Source organism: Coenobita brevimanus, chromosome 93 (assembly GCF_032717465.1).
Source record: "Coenobita brevimanus isolate Jiangsu-jjx chromosome 93, ASM3271746v2, whole genome shotgun sequence".
In the NCBI taxonomy this organism is placed as follows: Eukaryota; Metazoa; Arthropoda; class Malacostraca; order Decapoda; family Coenobitidae; genus Coenobita; species Coenobita brevimanus.
In genome coordinates this window covers 24,812,748-24,838,136 of record NC_137046.1, presented here as the reverse complement: position 1 = coordinate 24,838,136, position 25,389 = coordinate 24,812,748, and the positions used below count along the sequence as shown (strand labels likewise).

At 40.1% G+C, this 25,389-nt stretch overlaps 1 protein-coding gene across 1 annotated transcript in view; it reads left to right on the top strand.

Moving 5' to 3' along the window:
- Positions 1-25,389, top strand: part of LOC145412384 (luciferin sulfotransferase-like) — a 363,650-nt gene that overhangs the window by 47,437 nt on the left and 290,824 nt on the right. The window contains exon 4 of the mRNA XM_080282273.1: positions 6,554-6,680. Within this exon, the coding sequence (XP_080138399.1) occupies positions 6,554-6,680 (127 nt within the window). The remainder of the gene's footprint in view (positions 1-6,553; positions 6,681-25,389) is intronic.

Sequence of the window (25,389 nt, the reverse complement as noted above, 5' to 3'; positions counted from 1 at the left end):
ACATTCATCTTTAGATTTCGTTTCATAAATGTCTCCCAAATTCATTCACCAGGTTATGCAGCTCGCCTTCGTCTTCGCTTACAGTAACAATACCGTATAATCTGCAAACATCAAAACAGGACGTTTCCAAAGCTGCCCTCGCTCATTACGGCCGCTCCAACATCCGCCACTACCTTGTATCTCTTTTATAACTCCATCCATGTACAGATTAAACAACATGGAGACATGACATATCTGTTTTTCAATCCAACATTTGGACAGAAAAATTCAATCAGTTCACAATCCACACGCACTGCAGCCCTGGCATCCTCATAACCTACATACTCTTCACGACATTCAACAGCTTCCCAGTTGCTCCGTATATTTTTAATATTCTTCCACGTTCTTTGTCTATCTATTCTGTCCTATGCTTTCCCCAAATCCAAGAAGGCATACAACTTATTTCCCTTCTCTAGACTCTTTTCCGCTAAACGCCTTTGGATAATTATCAGACCTTCACAACCTCTTCCCTACCTGAAACCTCCCTGTTCTCTAACTAAATCCTCTTTTATTTCCTTAACTTTGTCAGTAAGTATCCTACCATATACTTTTCATATTACACCAAGAAGACAAATGTCCCTATGTTTTCCACACACTTATTCCCCTTTTCGTTTGTAGAGGGGAATAATTATGTCTGACTTCCAATCCTCAAGGACCCCTGTCCAATCTGCACATCTTCCGTATCCATTCTACTGCTGCTGCTCCTCCGTCCTTCAGCATTTCTCCACACACTACATCTGTTCCTGGGGCTTTCCTCATCACGACTCTCTTCATTGCTTTCACTACTTGTGTCCTACTGACTTCTTCCTCCCTTCGCAGCTCCTTCCTCCCAGTCAATCCCCAGGCACTTGATACTAGCATTACTTTCATTCCCAGTGTTTAACAATTCCTTAAATCGTTTTCTCCATCTGCTCACTCTTTCTCTTTTCTCCACCAGTAATTTGCCATTATTATCTTTTACCCCGGTACTACTTTCTTAATCACTCTGTGATTAAAAGGCAGAGAAAAAAAAAACTAAAAGAGAAGCATGGTTGAGATCAAGGAAACCATCAACACAGGAAAAGATCTGACACATGTCCGAAGCAAAGTGGCACTAGCAAGCAACAACGTCTATGACTGAAAGGCAAAAATGGTGAAGGTAATAAGTGCTGAGAGAAGACGGTGAAAAGAGTTGAAAATTTGATAAAGAAATGTATGCTTCAGAGACAAGCTTACCAACAGGTACCTTTTTAACTGACACAGGTGAAATTCATGTACCAGGGGTAACACCAGATGAGGGAAACTTTACTCTTAAAAGTATGAAAATAGGAAGGGCTCCAGGAGAAAATAGAACAGTAGCTGATGTACTCTGGGATGGAGGAGTACAAGTTCAAATCTGGGTCGCCCACTTATTTGCCCAATGAAAAAGGAAGCAGAAATACACAAAGCATGGTGTAGTTCAGAAATATTATGCTTTACGAGGAAGGCGACTCAAAAAATTTTAGTAGCTATCGATTTTTCAGCATATTGTTATTTATTTACTAACTCTTCAAGAAAGTCCTTACAAACAGAATAATAACAAATTTTAAAGACAACTAACTTTGTGAGTAGGCAGGATTCCTAAACGGGTATTCGAAGATTGATCAGCAACACACAATGAATCAACTAATTGAGAACCCTAAAGTACATAATAATCCACTGTGCTTGGGTTTTGTCGATTATGAAAAGGCTTTCGACTCAGTGAAGCACATAGGTATGGAAATTAATTGCGGGAATAAGGAGCAAAAGAGAACAGTGTAAAACTGCTCGAAAACATAAACAAAGAAGGAACTCCAACAGGTAAGTTACATAAAGACTCAGAAAAAATTATGATTGAAAAAAGCCATACGTCAATGAGATTCTGTTTCATCAAAATTATTTTCAGCATGCCTTGAAAGCATTTTCAGAGAGTTAGAATGAGAAAACAAAGGAATAAACATGGCTGGAGAAAACTTAAACAATTTAAGATGTGCAGATGATACTTTCCTAATCTCAGCAACAGCAGAGATATTGCAGGAAATGTAAAGTAACTTACATACAGAGAGTCTTCAAGTAAGGTTAAAGATCAATCAATCAATCAATCAATCAATCATTTCCTGTGGCACCCCACGGGATGCATAGCGCCTCGATGAACTCTCTCCACCAATATTTGTCTCTTGCCATCTCCTTCAGGTCCCACCAACACTCCTCTCCTGCTTCTTTTTTCATTGTCCTCAACCAGGTTTCCCTCGGCCTACCTCTACCTCTTCTTCCTCTAGCAGTCCACTTTGGCACATCCTGTATTAAGCTATCTTCTTTTCTGTATATGTGCCCGAGCCACTTCCAGCAAGACAGTTTCACATATTCATTAACTGGTTCCACTCTCGTAATATACCTTATTCTTGCATTTGTAACTCTGTCTTGCCACTTTACCCCAAGAATCCTTCTCAGTATTCTATTCTCAAATCCTAATACTTTCTGATCTGTTGTAATAATACTGTACCATGACTTGTGCCCATAAATTAAAATTGGTCTAACCTTGGACTTGTAAATTTTCACTTTAGTATGTACCGAAAGCATATTATTATTCCAAACAGATTTCAACATTCCAACAGCTCGCCAAGCCTGTCTAATCCTCTCCTTAATTTCATTGTTTAATGATCCATTAGATGATACAATCGTTCCCAGATATTTAAAGTTTTCTACGTTCTTCACCACATTATTCCCAATTACACAATCGATTTGGTTCTCCACGTTCATATTAATAATTTCAGTCTTTCCACAATTTATTACCAATCCCACTTTCCTTCCTCCACCAGACAATCAAGCATCCTCTGCATCTCGTAAATACTTCCGCAAATCAGTACAATATCATCAGCATAGTCCAAATCCATCAGCTTCTTATTTTCTTTCCAGTTAATTCCTGCACCTGTTCTCCTTACAACCTTTTTCATAACATAATCCATAACCAAAACAAACAGCAATGGCGAAAGAGCTCCTCCTTGAATCACTCCTGACCCAACTTGAAATGGATCACTCAAAGAACCACCCACCATTACCTTACAAAAAGTACCTTCATGCAGGCTTCTAATAATATTTACAAACTTTTCTGGTATACCACAGAATCTCATAATTTTCAAAATAGCTCCACGTGAAACACTATCAAACGCCTTTTCAAAATCCACAAAACACATACTAAGTGGCATTTTCATCTCATTAGCTTGTTGCATTAGATGCCTTACAATAAAAATCTGATCATTACAACCTCGACCCTTTCTAAATCCCGCTTGTTCTTTTCTTAAAATTTTATCAATTACTGGCTCTATTCTGTTCAACAAGATTTTGGAAAAGACTTTCGCAACTACAGGTGTTAAAGTTATCCCCCTCCAATTGCCACACACACTTAAATTTCCCTTTTCTGGTATTTTTATAATCACTCCATTTTTCCACTCTTCTGGAATTCCATCATTATCCCAAGCCACATTAAAAAGTTTCAAAAGCGCATTCATCAACTCGTAATTTTCCACCTTAGGCATTTCAGGGAATATTCCATCCTCTCCTGGGGCCTTAAAATTCTTAAACTCCTTTATAGATTTTGCTACCTCTTCCAAAGTTATATCCCCTGTTTCTATCTGCAAATCTCTCTCGGCTGGCAAAATGTCCTCTTCAGCTGGGATTGGTCTATTTAGAACAGATTCAAAGTGCTCTTTCCACCTTCCTTTTATATCCAAATCTTTAGTCATCAAATTACCATTTCAATCTCGTACGGGTATTTCCTTCCTTCTCTTTTCAGTCCCAGTTAACTCCTTTATTGCCTGATACGCTGCTCTTGTGCTCTGACCGTCATTTTTACTTAATTTAATTTCTGTCTCTGTTGCCTTTTCATCATATAGCCTCCTCTTATCACGTCTAACGAGTCTTTTTGCTTCAGAATGTAAACTCCAGTACTTTGCTCTAAATACTTCAACTACCTGGCCATCAATATGTTGTTCTTAATTTCTTAACTTAGCCTCTTTCCTTTTCTGAATTGCATTCCATGTTTCATCTGACATCCACTTTTTCCTTTTCGTTTTTCCCTTTTTCTTAATAGTAACCTTAGCACTCTCATGGAAAACCTCTTTTACCTCTCTCCACATTTGATTAATATCATTGTCTTCAGATTCCATCAAAGTCTGCAGGACTAGAAACCTGTTCCTACATTCCCACCGAAACTTTTCCCTCGTGCTCTCATCACTTCTCAGCTCATCAAAATCATAATTATTACCTCCTCTACAGTTACCATTAACGTTTCTCTTAAGTTTTATTTTAATCTTTGACACAACAAGTTGATGATCACTACCTATATCTGCCCCCTCCTTACGCAAACATCTTGCAAATAACTCCTATGCCTTCTGCTAATTGCAATGTGGTCAATCTGGTTACCTTATTTACCACATGGTGAAATCCAAGTAGTCTTATGTATTTTTCTATGCTCAAAGATAGTTCCACCAATTATAAGGTCATTTGCCAAACAAAAGCTTCCAAGTCGCACCCCATTTTCGTTCCTTATACCAACACCCTCCTTACCCATACAATCTTCAAAGCCATCCCTACTACTGCCAATAATCGCATTAAAATCACCAATGCAAACTAACACATCAAGTCTTGCCACTCTATTCATTACATCCTGCAGCTTCTCATAAAAGTCATCCTTCATTTCATCAGCAGCCTCATTTGTCGGAGCGTACCCTACAACCATACTGATATTACCATGGTCAGATTTTAAACGAGCATAAAGCAAGCGCTCATTAATTGGTTCAAACTCACATACTGCCTTACAAGCATCTCTACTCTGCATTAAGCCTACTCTTTGGTAATGATTTCCATCACTCCTACCAGAAACCAACATAGTAATACCATCTTCCAAATTCATTTTATCAACTCCAAGCAACCTCGTTTCTGTAAGAGAACAAATATCCATCTTGTATTCCTTGAACACTGAAATAAGTGCTTCCATTTTACCAGCCTGATTGAGAGTTCGAACATTCCAGTTTCCTATTCTTAAGGTTCTTTTTGGATGTATAAACTTATTCCTACACCGTGGGATTCTTAGCACCCCCTGCCCACTTCAGGGCTGCACGGAACTGAGGGCCATTACTTCGTCACCAGAGTTCATCAAGATTTCTTAGGCAGAAAAATATTTTACCCCGGAGCCAATGCCAGTGGCTCGCAGGAACCAGACAGTGGAGAGAGGAAATTAACTAAATGAAACTAAAATGCAGAGGGTTTGGACAGACAAAGTACAAGGGAAAGAAAGAGAGCAAAAAGAATGTAGATAAAAGTGTCCCTTTTAGTCGCCTCTTGCGACAAGCAGGGAATACTGGGGAAGTATTCTATCCCCCCTTCCCCAGGAGGAAAGGTTAAAGATGAACGGAGTAAAACTAATGTTTAGTCCAAATACACCAAAGAGTGTCATAAAAATAAATGAAGTTCTAGAAGTTGAAGAGTACAAGTAATTGGAACAAATACTAAAACGAACGAGACTATGAAAACGAGTCAAAAATGAGCATTACAGTTGGATTGGAAAGCTTTCGGTAAACATTGAAATACCCTCCAAAAATGCTTGCCAGTATTTATGAAAATTATATAACATTTGTATAACCCGTTATAGGCCACGATTGAGATTTGGAAATTGACAAAATCAATACAAAACACTCTAATCTATTTCCAAAAAGCAATGGAAATATCAGTGTTGGGAATATCTTTGACAGGTAGGAAGAGATTAGCATGGGAGAGAGAGCAGACTAAATTCAAAGACAATATACAAGTTGTCAGTGAACAGAAATGGAGGTGAGCAGGTCATGTAGCAAGAGTAAGGGATGACCAGTGAAACAAGATGTTGGCTAACTAGATTCCAGGAGACTGCAAACGTGGCACAAAAAGGCCAGACAGGAGGCTGTGAGATAAGATGCAGAAGTTTGCAGGCAACATTCAGAGACTGACTCAGTCAGGGAGAAGGCTGGGGGAGACCTTTGTTTACCAGTGGACTTGCAATAGCTGATATAGATAGATCGATCGATAGATAGAGAGAGATAGAAAGATTGACAGACAAATAGATATACACATAGATTGATAAACTGTATATATATATATATATATATATATATATATATATGAGAGAGAGAGAGAGAGAGAGAGACTATTTCTTGTATGATAAAATCTTATTATCCCGCAGCATTCAGAGTTTTTTTTCTTCTACATGTGCAAAAATTTTCGTGTTTTGCCAAGTCGTCATATGCTTTATTATATACAGATCCTGAGAAATAAATGGGCTGGCCTGGCATTGCATGCAGAGTTACTGCTGTCTGGACCTCTTTCCTCTTATTTCCACATCCTGTCCTCTCTACTTTGATGCTGTTCTGCTTTTACTTGACCCAGGTTCTTTCACATTTCCTCATCCCTGTCACGACACACCATATTCAGTTTTTTTTTTTCATTTGACTTATCTCCACCTTTCCTGGTCCATGTGCCCATGAAGGTGGTGTACGTGATGAGGAATCCCAAGGCCGTCGCCGTGTCCTACCACCACCACTCACGTCTCTTCTCTGATGTCGGCTTCCATGGACCTCTCGACAAGTTCGTCAAGTATTTCACCGAAGGCAATCGTGAGTTCTCATTCACTCTGATAATTATCGCCCGCCATTAGAAGCCGGAGCGATAATGTTTTTGCCTGCCTCTGTGTGTGTGTGTGTGTGTGTGTGTGTGTGTGTGTGTGTGTGTGTGTGTGTGTGTGTGTGTGTGTGTGTGTGTGTGTGTGTGTGTGTGTGTGTGTTCTTACCTTACCTAATTGTTCTTACCTAATTGTATCTTTACAGGAATGAGTCAAGCTCGTACTGTCCCGTGTCTTAAACCATATTTATCGTAATATCCTTAAATTTGTGAATTGTTTTGGCACACACTATTTCATTCGGTACTGCATTCCATTGATCAATTGCTCTGTTTGGGAAACTGAATTTCCTTACGTCTTTATCACCTCTCTTCTTATGCAATTTTTTGCAGTGTCCTCTTGCTGATGCTTCTCCATATGTTAAGTAATCATTTATGTCTATTTCCTCCTTTCCTGATATGCATTTATATAGCATTATCATGTCACCTCTTTTCCTTCTCTCCTGTAGTGTTGGTAGATTCAGTTTATTTAGTCTTTCTTCGTAGCTTAGGTCCCTTAAGCTTGGTATCCATCTTGTAGCGGCCCTTTGAACTTTTTCAATCTTGTCTAAGTGCTTTTTGAGATGAGGACTCCAGACTACTGATGCATATTCCAGGTTTGGTCTAATGAATGATGTTATTATCCTTCTTAGCATGTCTTCATTTATGTATGTGAATGCTATTCTCATATTTGCAAGCAGTGTATACATGTTCCGTACCTTCTCGCTGATGTGGTCAGCCGGAGATAGTCTGTTATTGATAATCACACCTAGGTCTTTCTCTCTTTCTGATGTGTATAGGGTTTTATTTCCTAACTTATAATCCCAATCAGGTCTTTTTCCACTTTTACCAAACATGATTACATGACACTTGTCCACATTGAATTCCATTTGCCATGTACTACTCCATTCATGAAGTTTATTTAATTCTTCCTGTAGCTCTTTACAAGACTCTGTGTTAGTAATTCTCCTTTGTATTTTTGCATCATCTGCAAACATATTCAGATAGCTCTCATTTCCAGTGTTACTGTTTATATCATTTATATACACTAAATTCATGATTGGTGCCAGCACTGAACCCTGTGGTACTCCACTAGTCGCTTCTTTCCATGATGAGTAGTTTCCTCTTAGTACTGTCCTCATTTCTCTTTTTATGAGAAAGTCTTGCATCCAACAAAACAGTTTGCCTCGAATTCCTCCTTGATGGTACAGTTTCCATAAAAGTCTTTGGTGTGGTACTGTGTCAAAAGCTTTCTTGAAATCTAAATAGATACTGTCCACCCATCCTTCCCTTTCCTGTATTGTGTTTGTTACTCTGTCATAGTAGCTCAACAGATTAGTAACACATGATTTTCCTTTTCTGAAACCAAACTGTCTTTCTGTTATCATACTGTGTTCTTCTAGATGATTTACCCAAGCTTTTCTTATAAGTTTTTCTAATACCTTGCTTACAACACTGGTCAGTGATACTGGTCGGTAGTTGAGTGGATTTTGTCTATTTCCTTTCTTGAATAAGGGGACAATATTTGCTTTTTCCAAATATCAGGTAGTTTACCTTGACTCAAGGATTTCTTGAAAATTAAAAATAATGGTTTACTTAACTCCTTTGCACATTCTCGTAATACCCAACATGAAATTTCATCAGGACCACTTGCTTTTCCTCTGTCTAATCTACTTAACTCCTCCTGTATTACTTTTTCTGATATTTGTATATCTGGTAGTATGTGTGGACATGCGTGTTCCACATAGTCCCTCTCAAAATTTTTTCTTCTGTAAAAACTGATTGGAAATTCTTATTTAGTGCTTCACAAATATCTTTCTCTTGTGTATAAGTGATTCCCTCGTCCGTAATGGATTGTATTATATCTTTTACTTTAGTTTTGCTTCTGATATAGCTGTAAAACAGCTTTGGTTGATCACTACTTTTATTTATTATATCCTCCTCAAACTGTTTTTGGGCTTCCCTCCTTATTCTTGTATAGTCGTTTCTTGCCTGTTTGTAATTATTATACGCCCTTTCACTATTGTGTCTTCTGTATCTATTCCACAACAAATCTCTTCTTTCTATTGATTTTTTACATTCTGTATTGAACCATTTCTGTATTTTCTTATCTGCTTCTTTGTGCTGTGGGATGTACTTCTGGACTCCTATTTCATAAAATTCACAAAATTTTTTATATACAGCATTTAAATCTTGTCCTCTAAGCTCATTTTCCCAATCAACTTCTAAGAAATACTTCTTTAGGTCTTGATAATTTCCCTTTTTATAGGTTAGGCTCTTTTTGGAACTATCATTGCTGTTTACTATGTCATATGCTATCCTGAAGTTATAATTTAGTACTGCATGATCGCTTTTGCCGAGTGGAGTGTGATATATTAAACTGTCAATATCATTTTCTTGCCTTGTAAATATTAGATCTAGCACTGAAGGTACATCAAGTCCTCTTTTTCTGGTGGTTTCCCTCACATGTTGCGTTAAGAAAAACTCTTGTACGAGATCCAGGAGCTTTTGGTCCCAACAGCTTTCTTGGCTATTTATATCTAGAGTATTCCAATTTATATTTGTATTGAAGTCCCCAGTTAGTATAATTCTTTCCGATTTCTCTTCCATTTTATGTAGCAATGATCTTACACTCTGAATTGTACTCTCTGCCAGGTCCTCATATTCGTCTCTTTCCCATGTGTTTGATCTGCGTGGCATGTACAAATTGGCTACAGTTACTTTACCTTCAGATGTGTCGATCTCTACTGCAATCAGTTCTACTTGTGATGGTATATCTAGTTTTATTTCCTTGACTTTTAGATTTTTCTTAGTTAATATTATAATTCCTCCTCCTTTTTTTAAATATCTGTCTCTTCTCCATATATTGTATTCCTCTAAGTTTAGTATGTCATTTGATATCCTAGGTATTAATTTTGTTTCAGTTAGGCATATTATTTGTGGTTCATTTTCTCTGACATAATCATTCATCTCTAGTAATTTAGATACCATTCCATCCACATTTGAGTACATCAACTTTATCATCTTGTTTATATACTTGTCATGACATGGTTCTACTACATTCCTCCTTTTTCTTCCATCCTGTTTGTGTACCACTTTCGTACCTGCAATCCTATTACTTTGTATAAAAATTTCTTCTTCTCCTCTTCTGATCTTCCCTCATTTTTTGTTTTTGCTTCCTCCCTTTTCTCTTTCAGTAATTCCAGTTCCTCTTGTGTTAGGCATCTTTTTATCCATACATTTTTGTACTCCTCTTTTTCCTTAAGATTCTTTGCATTTTTTAGTATCTCTTCCACAGTGTTTACACTCTGGAAAGTCACCTTTAGAGGTCTTGTCTTGCTTTTCTCGTATTTCCCTAACCTTTTGTGTTCCTCTATGTCTTTACTACAGATTTCCTCTGATACTTCTTTCAGTAAGCTCATTACATTTGCCATCTCCTTTTTGTCTCTTGTGATCTTGTTTTTAACTTCTTCCTCTTCTATACCAGTGATTACAATTGATTTGTTTATCTCTACTGAATCTCTGACTAACTTTGGATTGTTTTGGATTATTCTTTTCACCTCCTTTTTAATGCTTTTTTCCTCCACCCTTGTTTCTAAGTCTTTCTTTACTTTCACCATTTCAGCATACATGGTTTCTACATCATTTTTGTAGCTTTGCACAGCTTCATTCACTTGTGTTATCTTCTCCTCAATATCACTGCTCTGGTCAATAAGACTACTAACTTGCCTAATTGTCTCTGTGTCATTTTTTAACTCTTCCATAACACTCTCGTGATTGACTACTGTACTTGCCATTTCACTCATTTTCTTCCTAAGTGTACTCAATTCCACTGTTAGTTCACTGATGGTTGTGTCTTTCTTATTGGCCTCCCTTCCTAGTTTTTCTATTTCTTCCTTTTGCAAGTGCATCTGCTTCTTTATTTCATCAATTTCATTTTTGAAAGCCATTTCTAGTTTGTTTACACGTTCAACCAGTCTATTGTGGGTCTCTACTTCAACCAGTTCTTGGTAGAAATCATCATTTTGCTTTTTACCTTCATCCCTTTTCTTTTCCAAATTTGTTTTACTGAAGTATGTATCCATTTTGCAATAACTTAAAGTGCAAAGCATGTACTTACAAACTCCGTGTTGTTGTAGTCTAAACAAACCTCTGGGATGACTCAGCGTATTCTTTCGTCTTGGTTCTATTTCCTGTTTGTACAAGTCTTGTTTAAACTTATTATTTTTTTCCTTTTAATAATGAACAATCATATAGTCTAACCTGGTACTGAGCTTGACTCATACAAAGATGCTATTTAGGTAATGCCACTGGCCGTGATGATTTGGTACGGAGCACCGGTGTCACACGTCCGCCTAGATTGAATCCCTGTGTGTGTGTGTGTGTGTGTGTGTGTGTGTGTGTGTGTGTGTGTGTGTGTGTGTGTGTGTGTGTGTGTGTGTGTGTGTGTGTGTGTGTGTGTGTGTGTGTGTGTGTGTGTGTGTGTGTGTGTGTGTGTGTGTGTGTGTGTGTGTGTGTGTGTGTGTGTGTGTGTGTGTGTGTGTGTGTGTGTGTGTGTGTGTGTGTGTGTGTGTGTGTGTGTGTGTGTGTGTGTGTATCTGTTCCAAGCATATCCTATAAACGGCTTGAGTTATCAAGTGAGCATGGAAGTGAAAAAGTTACTACATGACAGTAGTGTGACACCAACTCTAACGTATGGAAGTGAAGCTTGGACGTTGTTGGAAGGACACAAGTCAAGAGTGTGAACAGTGGAAATGAGTTATTTAAGAGGAGCCTGTGGAGTCACCTGGAGAGACAGGCTGACGAATGAGGTTATAAAGGAGCGTTGTGGTGTGGATGTGGATGTGATAGGAAGCGTTATGAGGAACACACTGAGGTGGTTTGGCCATGTGGAGAGGATGGAGGGTGAGAGACTGACGAAGAGAGTGTATGTGAGTGAGGTGGAGGGGGAAAGAGGGAGGGGGAGGCCGAGGATGAGATGGAGGGATGGGGTGGAGAGGTATATGAGAGATGGGGGTGTGAGTTGGGAGCGGGGCAGTGAAATGGCGGGGGACAGGGCGACGTGGAGGCGATTTGTTTGTGGCCACCCCAAACGGGATTCAGGCGTCTGGCAATAGACAGATAGATAGATCATCCACATCATCATCAGCCGTTTGAGTATCCACTGCAGGACCGACCTATCCCGACCGAAGTCGATGCAATACATCCAATGTATCTCTATCAAGTGGCTTAGGCTGTCTGGTAGATTGTATGTAGGGTGAGAAATGCTTGTAAGTGTAACTGTAGTGTTGGAGTGGCTTTGGATGTGTGTGTAGTCTGTGAACCAAGTGTAATCGGTCTGCGAATGCCGAGTGGGTGTAAGCATAGTTTATAGTAAGCGACACTGGTTCAACCACAGCACCCCCTGTGTCCGCCAATGCAGTACGTGGCCGGGTGAATACTCCAAAAGTTTATTACCTTGGCAGGGCGCGAACCCATGCTCACCCGTGTACGAAACTCACACTCTACCACTGTACATCTCTCTCTCTCTCTCTCTCTCTCTCTCTCTCTCTCTCTCTCTCTCTCTCTCTATATATATATATATATATATATATATATATATATATATATATATATATATATATATATATATCCCATTGGATCCCAGGGGTGCTGGGCGAGACATGGCACTGGGAGGGTACTAAGCGTACTGTCCTCCGCCTATCGGCTCATAGTCACGAAGCTCATAGGTCCCTACCCGGGGGTTCCCTACTTTTATAAAGACTGGAAAAAATCCCAGTTCTGTCCAGTACTCGGAACACTGGGCTCCAATGGGATATATATATATATATATATATATATATATATATATATATATATATATATATATATATATATATATATATATATATATTTAAAGAGACTGGTAGGTTTGCCAGTCATTAAATATATATGTACCGGCATATAACTATATATATATATATATATACATATATATATATATATATATATATATATATATATATATATATATATATATATATATATATATATATATATATATATGGGAAATATTTTCCCCCAGAGCAGTTGCACTCTCTACTTTTAAAATAGTCGTCCCTGGTTAGAGAGCAGAGGAAAACCTGAGATCGTTAATACCTATTCAAACGGTTTTTATAACCAGGAAATTACGTTCTCATTAATAATTCTTATTATTGATAAATTAAACGCTACTGCGTCAATCCCTCGTGGACAACTATCTTGTAAATACATGTAATTATTTGGAAAGTTCCATTGACCTAAACTGCGTCTGCGCATTAGATGACGTGACTAGAGGATGAGAAGCCTCACATGAAAAGCAGATGTGGGTTTAATATATTTACATAGATAAAGGGAATATTTGGTTTGGCTTTAGTTTAATTAAAACTAAGATTAATTAGATTCACCCTGTATATATCATGATGTAATCTAACTGTACCATTATTGTAATTAATTAATAGTTGATACCTCTACAATTCTATGAGAGAGAGAGAGGCCCGCCATTTGCATGCACTCTGCTCCTAGACTTCGTCGAGCTAGCACCGTGTACATATACACTTCAGGGACGCTTGGATGTCCAGGCAACCGACTTGAAGTCAGGCTCGTCGTCATCTGCTGTCCGACTCTTTCTAGCTAAGTAACCTTTACGAATTGGCCAATTCAATGGGGGATTGGCTAGGAGGTAGGAGAATAATAATTAGGTGAGTCAAGGTATCACTCTTAAACCTAAGAGACTTATGTGAATTACTTAAGGATAAATTTTTTGATGCCTCGAATGAGGACCAACGATTTGTTTATTAGAGATTTCTTACATTTTTGGTGTGGAGTGAGGATACCAAATTATATAAAGTCAATTTTCTGACAATATCTATCTATATATCTATCTCTTATCTATCTATCTATATATATATATATATTTTTTTTTATGCGAGGAAGAAGGAACCAAAGGCCATGAGCCCGCAGTAACAGTTCCCTCCAAGAGAAAAACAAAATACAATAGAGAGCTAAATTCAAGATCCGATCATTTTGAAATGCCTGGACACACTGCGTTTGAAAGACTGGAGATCACAGGCAGCAGGATATACAGAGGGAGACAGTTCCAGAGTTGACCTGTTGCATAAATGAAAGACTAGGAGTAACGGTTAACTCTTGCATTAGAGAGCTGGACAGAAAAGGGATGAGAGTTTGCTGCCAGACGGGTGCTACGCGCCCGTCGTAGAGGAGGAGGAATGCAAGCAGACAGTTCAGAGGAGCAGTGACCGTTAAAGTAGCAATAGAAAAGAGATAAAAATGCAACAGTGCGGCGAAGAGACAGAGGCTGAAGGGAGTCAGTAAGAGGAGGAGAGTTAATGAGACGAAAAGCCTTTGACTCCACCCTATTGAGAAGAGCTGTATGTGGGGAACCTCCCCACACATGAGAGTTGTACTCCACACAGGGGCGGATAAAACCCCTGTATAGAGTCAACAATTGTGCAGGGGTAAAGAAAGAGCGGAGTCGGCTTAGCACACCCAATCTCTTGGAAGCAGATTTTACAAGAGATGTAATATGATCTTTCCAAGATAAGTCCCGAGTAAATGAAACCCCAAGCATGTTCAAGGATGGTGCAGGATTAAGCTGAATATTATTAAACATTAGTGGGTATACCTGTGGAAGATTTTGTCGGGTTGATAGAAGTAAGAACTGAGTCTTAGATGCATTAAAAACAACCATATTATTTTTACCCCAGTCAGAGATGCGAGCTAAGTCAGACATTAGGTTTGCCATAGCACACATTAGGGAATTCTAAAAAAAAAAATTGCTATATCAACATCTGTCCTGTTTTTTTTAGCTATCAAGCACTGGGCCTAAAGCCCTGGTCATTAATAAAAAAATATCCATACACCAGATTACTGGTGTCCTCCATTCATAAAATATCTGTAACAGTTGGATTTGAACCTCTGTTGGTTGAAGTTTGGAGGGAAACAACTCCGGGAATGCGAGTTCCGGAGAGATGCATTTCGGGGTATGAAAGAATTCTGATAGGCAGAAGTTCTGCAATATGGGTGAGTGACGTTCCAGTCATGAGCGCTGCCAGATGCCCGTGTAGCACGAATGAAGGCATAAAATAATAATAATAATAATAATAATAATAATAATAATAATAATAATAATAGAAGAGAAAAGAAAAAACTAAGCTAACATCCTATCACTGCTAAACCTAACAAAAAAAAAAAAAAAAAAAAAAATCGCTAACCTGCACTAACGCCTAAAGACACAAATAGCTTAACCTAACTCAATACGTATTCACATTGCTAACATTTATGGTCGAAATGTCTCGATCAACTGAACACCATCGACTGAAATGTGTAATACCTCCCTACATTACACACCTGCACTCATCACCTGTCAACTGCCACGCGAGGCATAAAGAGGACATCAATATATGGAAGAGAATCAGATGAGTCAGGAACTGTTCCATTTACATCAACTGTCAAGCCCTATTTAGGAAAACTTTTGTCGAGTGCTAATTAAGAAAATTTATACAAACAGATGCAAAACGTTAACATTTTCACAAAACGTGAAATACCTCACCGAATAGAACACCATCGACTGCAAGTGCCCAACACATTTTTATTTTGCGCACTTGCACTCATCAACTGGTGACTGTCAGGGGGGCTCTTGGCTTAATAAAGGGGTTAATAATATGAAAAAGAGCTCTAAGAAGCAGGAACTATTTCAAATTAATCAATTGCCAATCCTAATAAAATAATACACTATATACGTATTTAAAGTTGATAAAAACCATAACCATTCATCGTAATTAATCATCTAATCCTGTGTTGCCCCATGAGGAGCGTAGCAGCCCAGGGCTAGGCAAGTTGGTTCTGACATTTAAAGTGTGAGTGACCAGCCTCACTCATCCCTGAGTGGCACTGCATGAGCAATAAACCCCAACCATCCCTTGGATATAAACCTACACAGACTCAATCCGACTAGAGCGCCTTAAACACCCACTAAACCCTCAGGTCACACAGTAAAAAAAAAAGTCACATCACTCTGATCAGTCTGGTTTCCCTTAAGAAAGTCATCATTTTATCAGTCATAACAATATTCCCGTCACCCAAGATGGTGGAAAAGGTGAAGGGGACGGCTGCTGCGCCGCAGTAATTTATAAGTGAAGCACGTTCACGAATAAATCACCGACAGCACAGGATGATATGAATCACAGATGTCACAGTGCGGTGCAAATCGTCTTCCAATATATAGCATCGTATGAGCAATCAGCGTACTAGTCATTTTCAAACTTGCCGACACTCTCATCCAGGCTACTGGGACGAATGGCAGAATCTCAGTCCCTGAGGGGTGGCTTGCATGTTGCTACATTTAATCTGGTCCACTGATCTTGCTACAAAGGATTTATTGATTTCCTTCCAATGGAGAGACTCAACTGTAGATCATGAGGAACGTCCAAGTCTCCTCGAGCTCCACAGCCAGCTTCACAAGAAGCAAGCCTGCTCATTGCCATATGTATGACAATGACTAGAAAACCACATCAGCGTGAAGGACTTGTTGCACGAATGCAATTTAGTAATAATGAGGCCCTGGATCTCATGAGAATTAGTAGTGTAAGAAGCAATTGCTTGAAGGTCTGACTTAGAATCTGAAAATATGACAAATGAATCATGCCTAGAATTTAGATCATAGTCTATGGCTTTCTCACTGGCAAACAGTTCAGGAGCTAAACACAGATGTGTCAGTCGGCAACTGAAAAATGAGGGCACAGTCAGTCGACGACACTAGCTCCCACACATTTCCACGACTTAGAGTCATTGATCCCTCAAATGGCGCACGATGATGTTACAGAACAAGTGGTGGACCTCTGCCTCCAGTGCCTTGACCTTCGGTGCTGGGAGTCATGAAAAATCAATAATGAAGTTGGGTGGCTCCCGAGGCGCTATATTTTTAAACACCAACTTGTCACAGTCACTGAGGTCCACACCAAGCCCGTGAATCAGTAAGTGGAGGCGAAAGGCAAGTGGCTGATGAACTCCCTGCATAAGATGATGATGTTGACGTGGCAGGAGGAGTACAGGCTACATTGCCAGTATCACATTTTCTTACTGTACATAGGCCGTAAAATAGCAGAAGGCGGTCACAGCAAATATGGAGGGGAGGTACACCCTCCCAAAAAACGTATCGGCATTCTTACAGCACGTATCATTCTGAAACATGGATGAAGCATTGTGATACATGAGGTATCCTTTAATAAAGGCAAATATTATCTTTGGTAATTATTAGAGCTCAAAATTGCAAAAACATTCACTTACTGGGTGGTATATATTTTGAGGCACCACATTTAAAGACTCATATGTGTCTGCGGAAGTAGATCATTTTCACAACCATTGTACCTACAGGGGCCGATACTTTTTTGGGAATGTGTACATTTGCATCCACTTCCATACGAGCTACAAGTGTACACCTCAAGATTCCAAGACACATTCACAAAGATTAATTTTATTCTGCAGTACACCCAACCTCCTCAATGTGGCATCAAATGCCGACCCATACACCTGTGGACCAAAGTCCAACTTAGGTCTAACAAAAAACTTGTACACCATTAACAAAAATTTCTTCTCTGCTCCCCAAGCATTAGGTTCACTTAAGGATATTAAACGGTTTATCATAATGAGCAAGCAAAGTATTAATATGAAAAATTAACGTTTAATCGGCGATCAAAGGGCAGGCCCCAAAATTTTACAGAATCCTCAAAAGATATCTGCTGATAATCTAAAGTCGGATTCAAGTTAGCGACGTTACGTTTGGTAAAGACTTCAGAGTACACTCAGGGACAAAAAACCTTAATCCCCACTGCAAGACCCACTGGTGGAAGGAATCAAGGGCTGCTTGTATCCCCTCAGCCGAAAATTATTCATCACGGGAAGAATTCCATATTGCACAATCGTAAGCAAAGAGTGAGTATTTAAGATTCCTCAGGATGGAAGCTGATGTCAGAATATCATTGCTCATAATCCTAAACAACGTGGAACAAAGCACTTCCCTGAGGCACCCCATTTTCTTGGATAGATTTATCCGATGTTACATTGCTGGCAACCATGAGCATAGAGCTTCATTAGTACATCGTGTCGGCACGTCATGTCATAGGTTTTATGGATATCCAAGGACACCCCTATCATGAATGCTTTATTAGCAAATGCCTCAGAAATTAACTGCTTCAGATTCATTAAATGATTGGGGAACTTCTGTATTTACAGAAGCCACATTTTCGATCATCAAACAAATTCTTCGACTCCATAACAAAAAGAAGACTGTTATTAACCACTTGTTCCATGACCTTGCCTAGACAAGGGGTCAACACAATAAGACGAAATGAAATGGAATTCCTAAGACGACCAGCCTTTTGGGGTACTGATATTTGACATAAAGTACCATAAGTCTTGGAACGTTCGGGACGACCAAAGTTTATGCCAACAGCTTAATTAGGTTGTCCTGATGAAGATGCTGGATCACACTATACATGATTATATCTGATCCAGGACTGGTGTCTTTACAGGACATCAGGACAAGGAGCAGTTGAACTATCATAAACTTTAGACTGTATGGGAAGTCTACGTTTTGTGTGCCAGAGTCTAATATTTGTAGCTCTGCCGTGCGTTTATGATCTTGAAAAAGCTGGTCGTTGTTGGCTGAGCTACTTACATGAGAAAAACTCTTGGTGAGGATGTTAGCAACGTTCACGGGATCGTCACAGATGATGATGTTCACCTGCAGAGTGGTCACATGGACATAAAGTCGTTTATTTTTTTATACTTTCAATGTTGACCAGACTTTGCTGGGTGGGGTAAAACGATTCACTGTGAACACAAAAGACCGCCAGGAGTCACGTTCAGCCCTTCTGATTATCCTCCTTGCCTTAGGCCTTGCTTGTTTGTATGCAATATAGTTTACTTTAGTATGGTGATTACCAAAATTCCTGTATCTCCTATTGCATTTCCTTAATGCTTGTCAGCAGTCCGGTGTCCACCAATGAGCTCCATGCATCTCATGAATTGGAGAAGTCTTGAGAATAGCAGTCTCAGTTGTGTGTAATGGAATTTGTAAAATTTTGGACTTTTATGGCTTTTACACCTATGATCTCCCCAGATAAATCTTACTTAGTGATCTATAAGAAGGATTCCCAATCTGTCTTCTTAAAGTTTAATTTTCTAAGTGGACGGTCCGAACGAATGTTGCGTGTATACAAAAGATGAGTAAATGATCGTTTCCCAAGGAGTCGTCATTAGGATCCCACAAGAAATCTTGAGGTATGCCTGTGGAGGCCAGAGATACTCATAAGACAATAGCTGAAAAGTTACCAGTACGATCATCTACACAAGTCGCTCTACCGCATTCAGAAAACGGAGGTTGGACTGTAGTATTAGGTCAGCTACTTGCTTCCCGCGACCATCCATGCTCAACCTAACCTATTAACAGTGATGGGCATTAAAGTCACCCAGTACTAACTTATTTCCTGGAAAGAGTTCAAAAACAGAATTTTAAGCATCACCATGAATGGGGCCATGTGGAGGACAGTAGAGGGAGCAAACAGACAGATACATGTTATTAGATTTTATTCTCCCCCTCCTGAAGATGCGAGAGGCAGCAGGGTCGTGAGCCATTGTAACCTCCTCCCTCTTGCGGGAGAAATGGAAAGAAAAAAAAAAACGAGTAAGGGACAAGACATCTTGGATAAACTAACTATGGCTAAGTTTTGCCTCTCAAACCACTCAGGAGGCCGTGTCTGTCAATTCACACCCCAGAATGATCAGTGAGGGTGTCACTTCAGAGGTAAGTAAGCAAAGGCAAAATCAGGAAATATACAAAAACACCTACTGCATCTCTAGACAAGGGAGGGAGGGAATGAGTAGTAACTAGTCTAACTTTATTGCACTGAATGGTGACTGAATAAAAAAAAAAAAAAAGTAGTTCCCGGCACAACAAACCTCGCCCAACGGCAGTTATTTTATTTCTGTTATATATATATATATTTTTTTTATGCGAGGAAGAAGGAACCAAAGGCCATGGCCCGCAGTAACAGTTCCCTCCAAGAGAAAAACAAAATAAAATAGAGAGCCAAATTCAAGATCCGATCATTTTGAGATGCCTGGACACACTGCGTTTGAAAGACTGGAGATCATAGGCAGCAGGAAATACAGACAGAGGGAGACAGTTCCAGAGTTGACCTGTTGCATAAATGAAAGACTGGGAGTAACGGTTAACTCTTGCATTAGAGAGTTGGACAGAAAAGGGATGAGAGTTTGCTGCCAGACGGGTGCTACGCGCCCGTCGTAGAGGTGGAGGAATGCAAGCAGACAGTTCAGAGGAGCAGTGACCATTAAAGTAGCGATAGAAAAGAGATAAAGATGCAACAGTGCGGCGAAGAGACAGAGGTTGAAGGGAGTCAGTAAGAGGAGGAGAGTTAATGAGACGAAAAGCCTTTGACTCCACCCTATTGAGAAGAGCTGTATGTGGGGAGCCTCCCCACACATGAGAGTTGTACTCCACACAGGGGCGGATAAAACCTCTGTATAGAGTCAACAATTGTGCAGGGGTAAAGAAAGAGCGGAGTCGGCTTAGCACACCCAATCTCTTAGAAGCAGATTTTACAAGAGATGTAATATGATCTTTCCAAGATAAGTCCCGAGTAAATGAAACCCCAAGCATGTTCAAGGATGATGCAGGATTAAGCTGAATATTATTAAACATTAATGGGTATACCTGTGGAAGATTTTGTCGGGTTGATAGGTGTAAGAACTGAGTCTTAGATGCATTAAAGACAACCATATTATTTTTACCCCAGTCAGCGATACGAGCCAAGTCAGACATTAGGTGTGCCATAGCCTCATCCCTTGTATCTTGAAGTAACTGTTGAGATGGGCGTTGCGGGAACCGAATGGAAAGGTGAAGGGTGGAGTCATCAGCGTATGAGTGGATAGGGTTACATGTACAGCTTAGAAGATCATTGATGAATAAAAGGAAGAAAGTTGGTGATAGGACAGAGCCCTGAGGAACACCACTGTTGATAGATCTAGGAGAAGAACGATGGCCGTCTACAACAGCGGCTATAGAACGACCAGAAAGGAAGCTAGCGATGAAGGCACAGATAGAAGGATAGAAACCGTAGGAGGGCAGTTTGGAAATTAAAGATTTATGCCAGACTCGATCGAAAGCCTTTGAGATGTCAAGTGCAATGGCAAAGCTTTCGCCAAAGTCCCGAAAGGAGGATGACCAGGAGTCTGAAAGGTAGGTGAGAAGATCGCCAGTGGACCGTCCCTGACGGAACCCATACTGACGATCGGAAAGAAGGTTGTGATAGGAAAGATGCCTTAAAATTTTTCTATTAAGAATTGACTCGAAAACTTTTGAAATACAGGACGTTAAAGCAATTGGACGATAGGGTTGGGAGTGGTCACCCTTCTTTGGGACTGGCTGAATGAGAGCAAACTTCCAGCAAGAAGGAAAGGTACAAGTTGACAGACAAAGGCGAAAGAGTTTGCCTAGGCAGGGTGTAAGCACAGAAGCACAGTTCTTGAGAACAACAGGAGGGACCCCATCAGGCCCATATGCCTTGTTAGTACTCAGGCCAGTGATGGCAGAAAATACATCAACTGAAGAAATTTTAATGTCAGCCATGAGGAAGTCAGAGGGGAGAAGTGATGGAGGAACAGCACCGGAATCGTCTAAGGTGGAATTGGAGGAGAAAGTCTGTGCGAAGAGATCTGCTTTATCAGTAGAAGAAATAGCTACAGAACCATCAGAGTAGAAAAGAGGAGGGAAGGATGATGAGGTAAAGTTGTTAGAAAGATTTTTGGCAAGGTGCCAGAAGGAGCGGGAAGAATTCGAGTTGGAGAGTTGAGAGCATTTAGTATGGATGAAATTATTTTTAGTAGAGCGAAGAACAGACTTAGCACGATTCCGGGAAGAAACGTAAAGATGGTGTGATTCAGGTGTGGGTTGGCTCCGGTACCTTTTGTAGGCCCTCTCCTTGTTGCGGACAGCATTAGAACAAGCGTGATTAAACCAAGGCTTTCTTGCATTAGTCAAAGGATATGAGAAAGGAATGTATGCTTCCATGCCCGAGAGAATAACCTCCGTAATGCGCGAGGCACACTCAGATGGCTCCCGGCCATGGAAGCAATAATCATTCCAGGGAAAATCAAAGAAGTACTGCCTGAGGGCCTCCCAGTTCGCGGCTCCAAAGTGCCACAGACGACGTTTCCCTGAGGGTCCACAGGCCGTGCATCGGGAGTGATAGGACAGGTTAAGGTAATAAGGTTGTGATCGGAGGAGCCCAACGGAGAGAAAAGATTAACAGAGTAAGCAGAAGGATTAGTTGTGAGGAAGAGGTCAAGTATGTTGGAGCTCTCTCCAAGGCGGTCAGGGATACGGGTAGGGTGCTGTACAAGCTGCTCTAGGTCATTAAGGATAGAAAAGATGTAGGCTTGTTCACCAGGTGGATCCGTGAAAGGAGAGGAGAGCCAAAGGTGGTGGTGAACATTGAAATCTCCAAGAATGGAGATTTCAGAGAAAGGAGAAATGGACAGAATGTGTTCCATCGTAGAAGTAAGATAGTCAAAGAATTTTTGATAGTCAGTAGAATTAGGGATAAGTAAACAGCACAGATATATTTAGTCAGAGAATGACAGGAAAGCCGAAGCCAGAGTGTGGAGAATTCAGAAGAATCAAGTTCAGGAACACGAGAGCAAGATAAGTCGTTGCGTATGTATACACAACAGCCACCTTTGGCTTTGAAATGAGTATAGAGAAAGTAGGAGGATACAGAAAAGGGTTTGCTGTCAGTTGCCTCAGACAGCTGAGTCTCCGTCAGAAAAAGAAGGTGAGGTTTAGAGGAGGAGAGGTGGTGCTCAACAGAGCGAAAGTTAGATGAAAGACCGCGAATGTTGCAGAAATGAAGAAGAAGAGAGTCAGACAGTGGTTCCAGGCACCTCGAGTCGTCACCGGGAGAGGGGCAGATGGCGGGGGCATTTATGGTCCCCCCCCCTGGGGACTCCGAGGCTTGATTAATAGACGCCATTTTTATTGATTTTTGAAAAGGAAGTGTAGTGTGTACTGTGCATGTAGTTTGGTGAAGATAGTTAGAGAAATTTGTACTGGAGAGCATGCTGGCCTACTCTCTGTGTAACTGAGACACTGAAAAAGTTCAGCAAAGGGGGATGGTCAGGAACTAGTCCTGAGGGCTGATGAAACGGGAGCTCCAGCACTCCCTGTCATCAGCTTTCCATCCACCTCGGGAGTACTGCCCTGCTCGACTGGTGCTACAGTCTACTCCTCTGACTTTATCCTGACATTTAGTGTCAGTACACAACCCAAGTCTAAAGTAATGGTGCAAACGTTTTCCAGTTACGACCTCTGAAAAGCCATGATCTTGCATTGGACTTTTCAAGGTCACTCAAGGTCAAATGTCATGGTGCCAAATGAAAGCCCATATGAGACTTCTTGTTTGTTGATAATAGTAAATATCTCTCTATCTTCACCCAGTTTCGAGCTATAGCTCTCTTCATATCCTGACTTTGAGTTTGACCTTTCAAGGTCATTCAAGGTCAAAGGTCTTGGTACCAAATGAAAGTCCATATTACGAGTTCCTGTATGTTCAAAATAGTAAATATCTCTATCTTCAACCGGTTTCCAGTTATAGCCCTCTGAATATCCGTGACCTTGATTTTGGCCTTTCATGTTCAATCAATTATCTCCAAAATTAAATTACTTTCTTTTGGGACCAGTGCCCACATATCCTGAAAGTTTCATGTAATTTCATTCAACAGTATTTTCACAATGTTGCCAACAAACAAAGAAACAAACAAACTCGACCAAAAACACTACCTCGCCGGACTCCGTCCGGGCGAGATAAAAACTAATACCGGTGGGGCAGCCCTGTAGCTAGAGGAGAGAACAGGCAAGATACATCCGCACTCTCCACAAGCATGCATCCAAGTCCCCAACATAGTCCAGATCTCAGCCATTACGAACCTACAATTACGGATGACCTCATGGGTGAAAGTGGTCTACATACTGTTTTATTCTATTCATTTATTTCTTTAACTTTCATAAACTGCAGAGGCTGCTCTCGCCTGTGAAGCTCTAATCCGGGGTTTCTCAACCTTTTTCACACCAAATACCCCATGAGTTATCAGACCATCGACCCATCCCCCATTCATCTGACACTGAATATAGAACAGTAATATATTAAGACTAATTCAATGTAGAGTGGTACTACAGTGGAAATTACTAAATGATTGAAATTATAATGAATTTAACCAATTAAATATTACCAGCAATGTCGATGTAAAACGATACTACACAGGAATGACACTAATAAACATTGGCATTAATTCAGTGTAGAATGGTACTGGACCGGCTATTGTAAAACATAATCATAACTTCATTTAGGAAGCAAGCATCAACACCATGTTTTAAATATGACAACCAGTATTAAACCTCAGTGTGAAGGCTTTTGTCTGTTGTGTGCCAACAAGTTTCTCAACTCAAGGAGTAGTATTAGAGACATAGCCTATTTGAAGGTCATGCTCCACATTAAGTCGTGCTCGGTGTTTAGTTTTTATATTCAGCAGCACTGAAAATAATTGCTCATATAGGTAAATGAGCAGCATCAGCTACAGCAAGATAAAGCTCACTTATTTTGGACTAGAACTTGGCCAGGGGAAGTGTTTCAAATGCATCTTTTGCAACAGAGTCGTAAACTCTGAGAATTCTTACAGGTTACCAGGGAGAAGGTACACATTAACAAGCCCCAACTCCTCATAGAATTGTGGGTTGCCAGCTATTAATTAATTACAGTACTAAATACAGTTATTTTACATCATGATATGTCCAGGGCGAATCTAACAAATTAATCTTAGTTTTAATTAAACTAAAGTTAAACCAAATATTCCCTTTAACTACAGTATGTAATTTCTTAATTCCACATCTGCTTTACACGAAGATCCTTTTCATCCTCGCCACGTCATCTAACGAGCAGACGCAGTTTAGGTCAGTGGAAAATTCCACATAATTACTTGTATTTACAATGTATAGTTGTCCACGGGGGTTAAATGCAGTAGCATTTAATTTATCAATAACAAGAATTATTAAAGAGAACGTAATTTCTGGGTTATTAAAACCGCTTGAACAATTAACAACGGTCTCAAGTTTTCCTCTGCCTTTAACCAAGGGCAACTATGATATAAGTAGAGAGCACAACTGCTCTGGGGGGAAATATTTCCCACAGTTTTGGGGCCGGTGGAATATGATACGCTGTATCATGTAATATGACCCTTAGCCAAGAGTTCCCTCCATAGATCTTGAGAACCCTGTGCTGCGGCCCTTCTAGGTCGCGCCTCTTGACCCGTTTGATCTTCATCCCCTGAATCCGGAGTGGCTGCTAACTCAAGGGGTACCAGTTTATCAATAGTTTTTATACTGGTATGTCCCCTACATTTTATTTTTACGAGTCTCAGCACCCCCTCAGAATCTGGGTGTGTGGAGATCTCTTTAGCTAATGGCCACTGGGATCTTGGCTGTTCGGTCTTCACTAAGACCACATCTATGTTAATAACTGATTTGTTGCTGGCAGCCTGAGCTCCGTAAAACCTCTC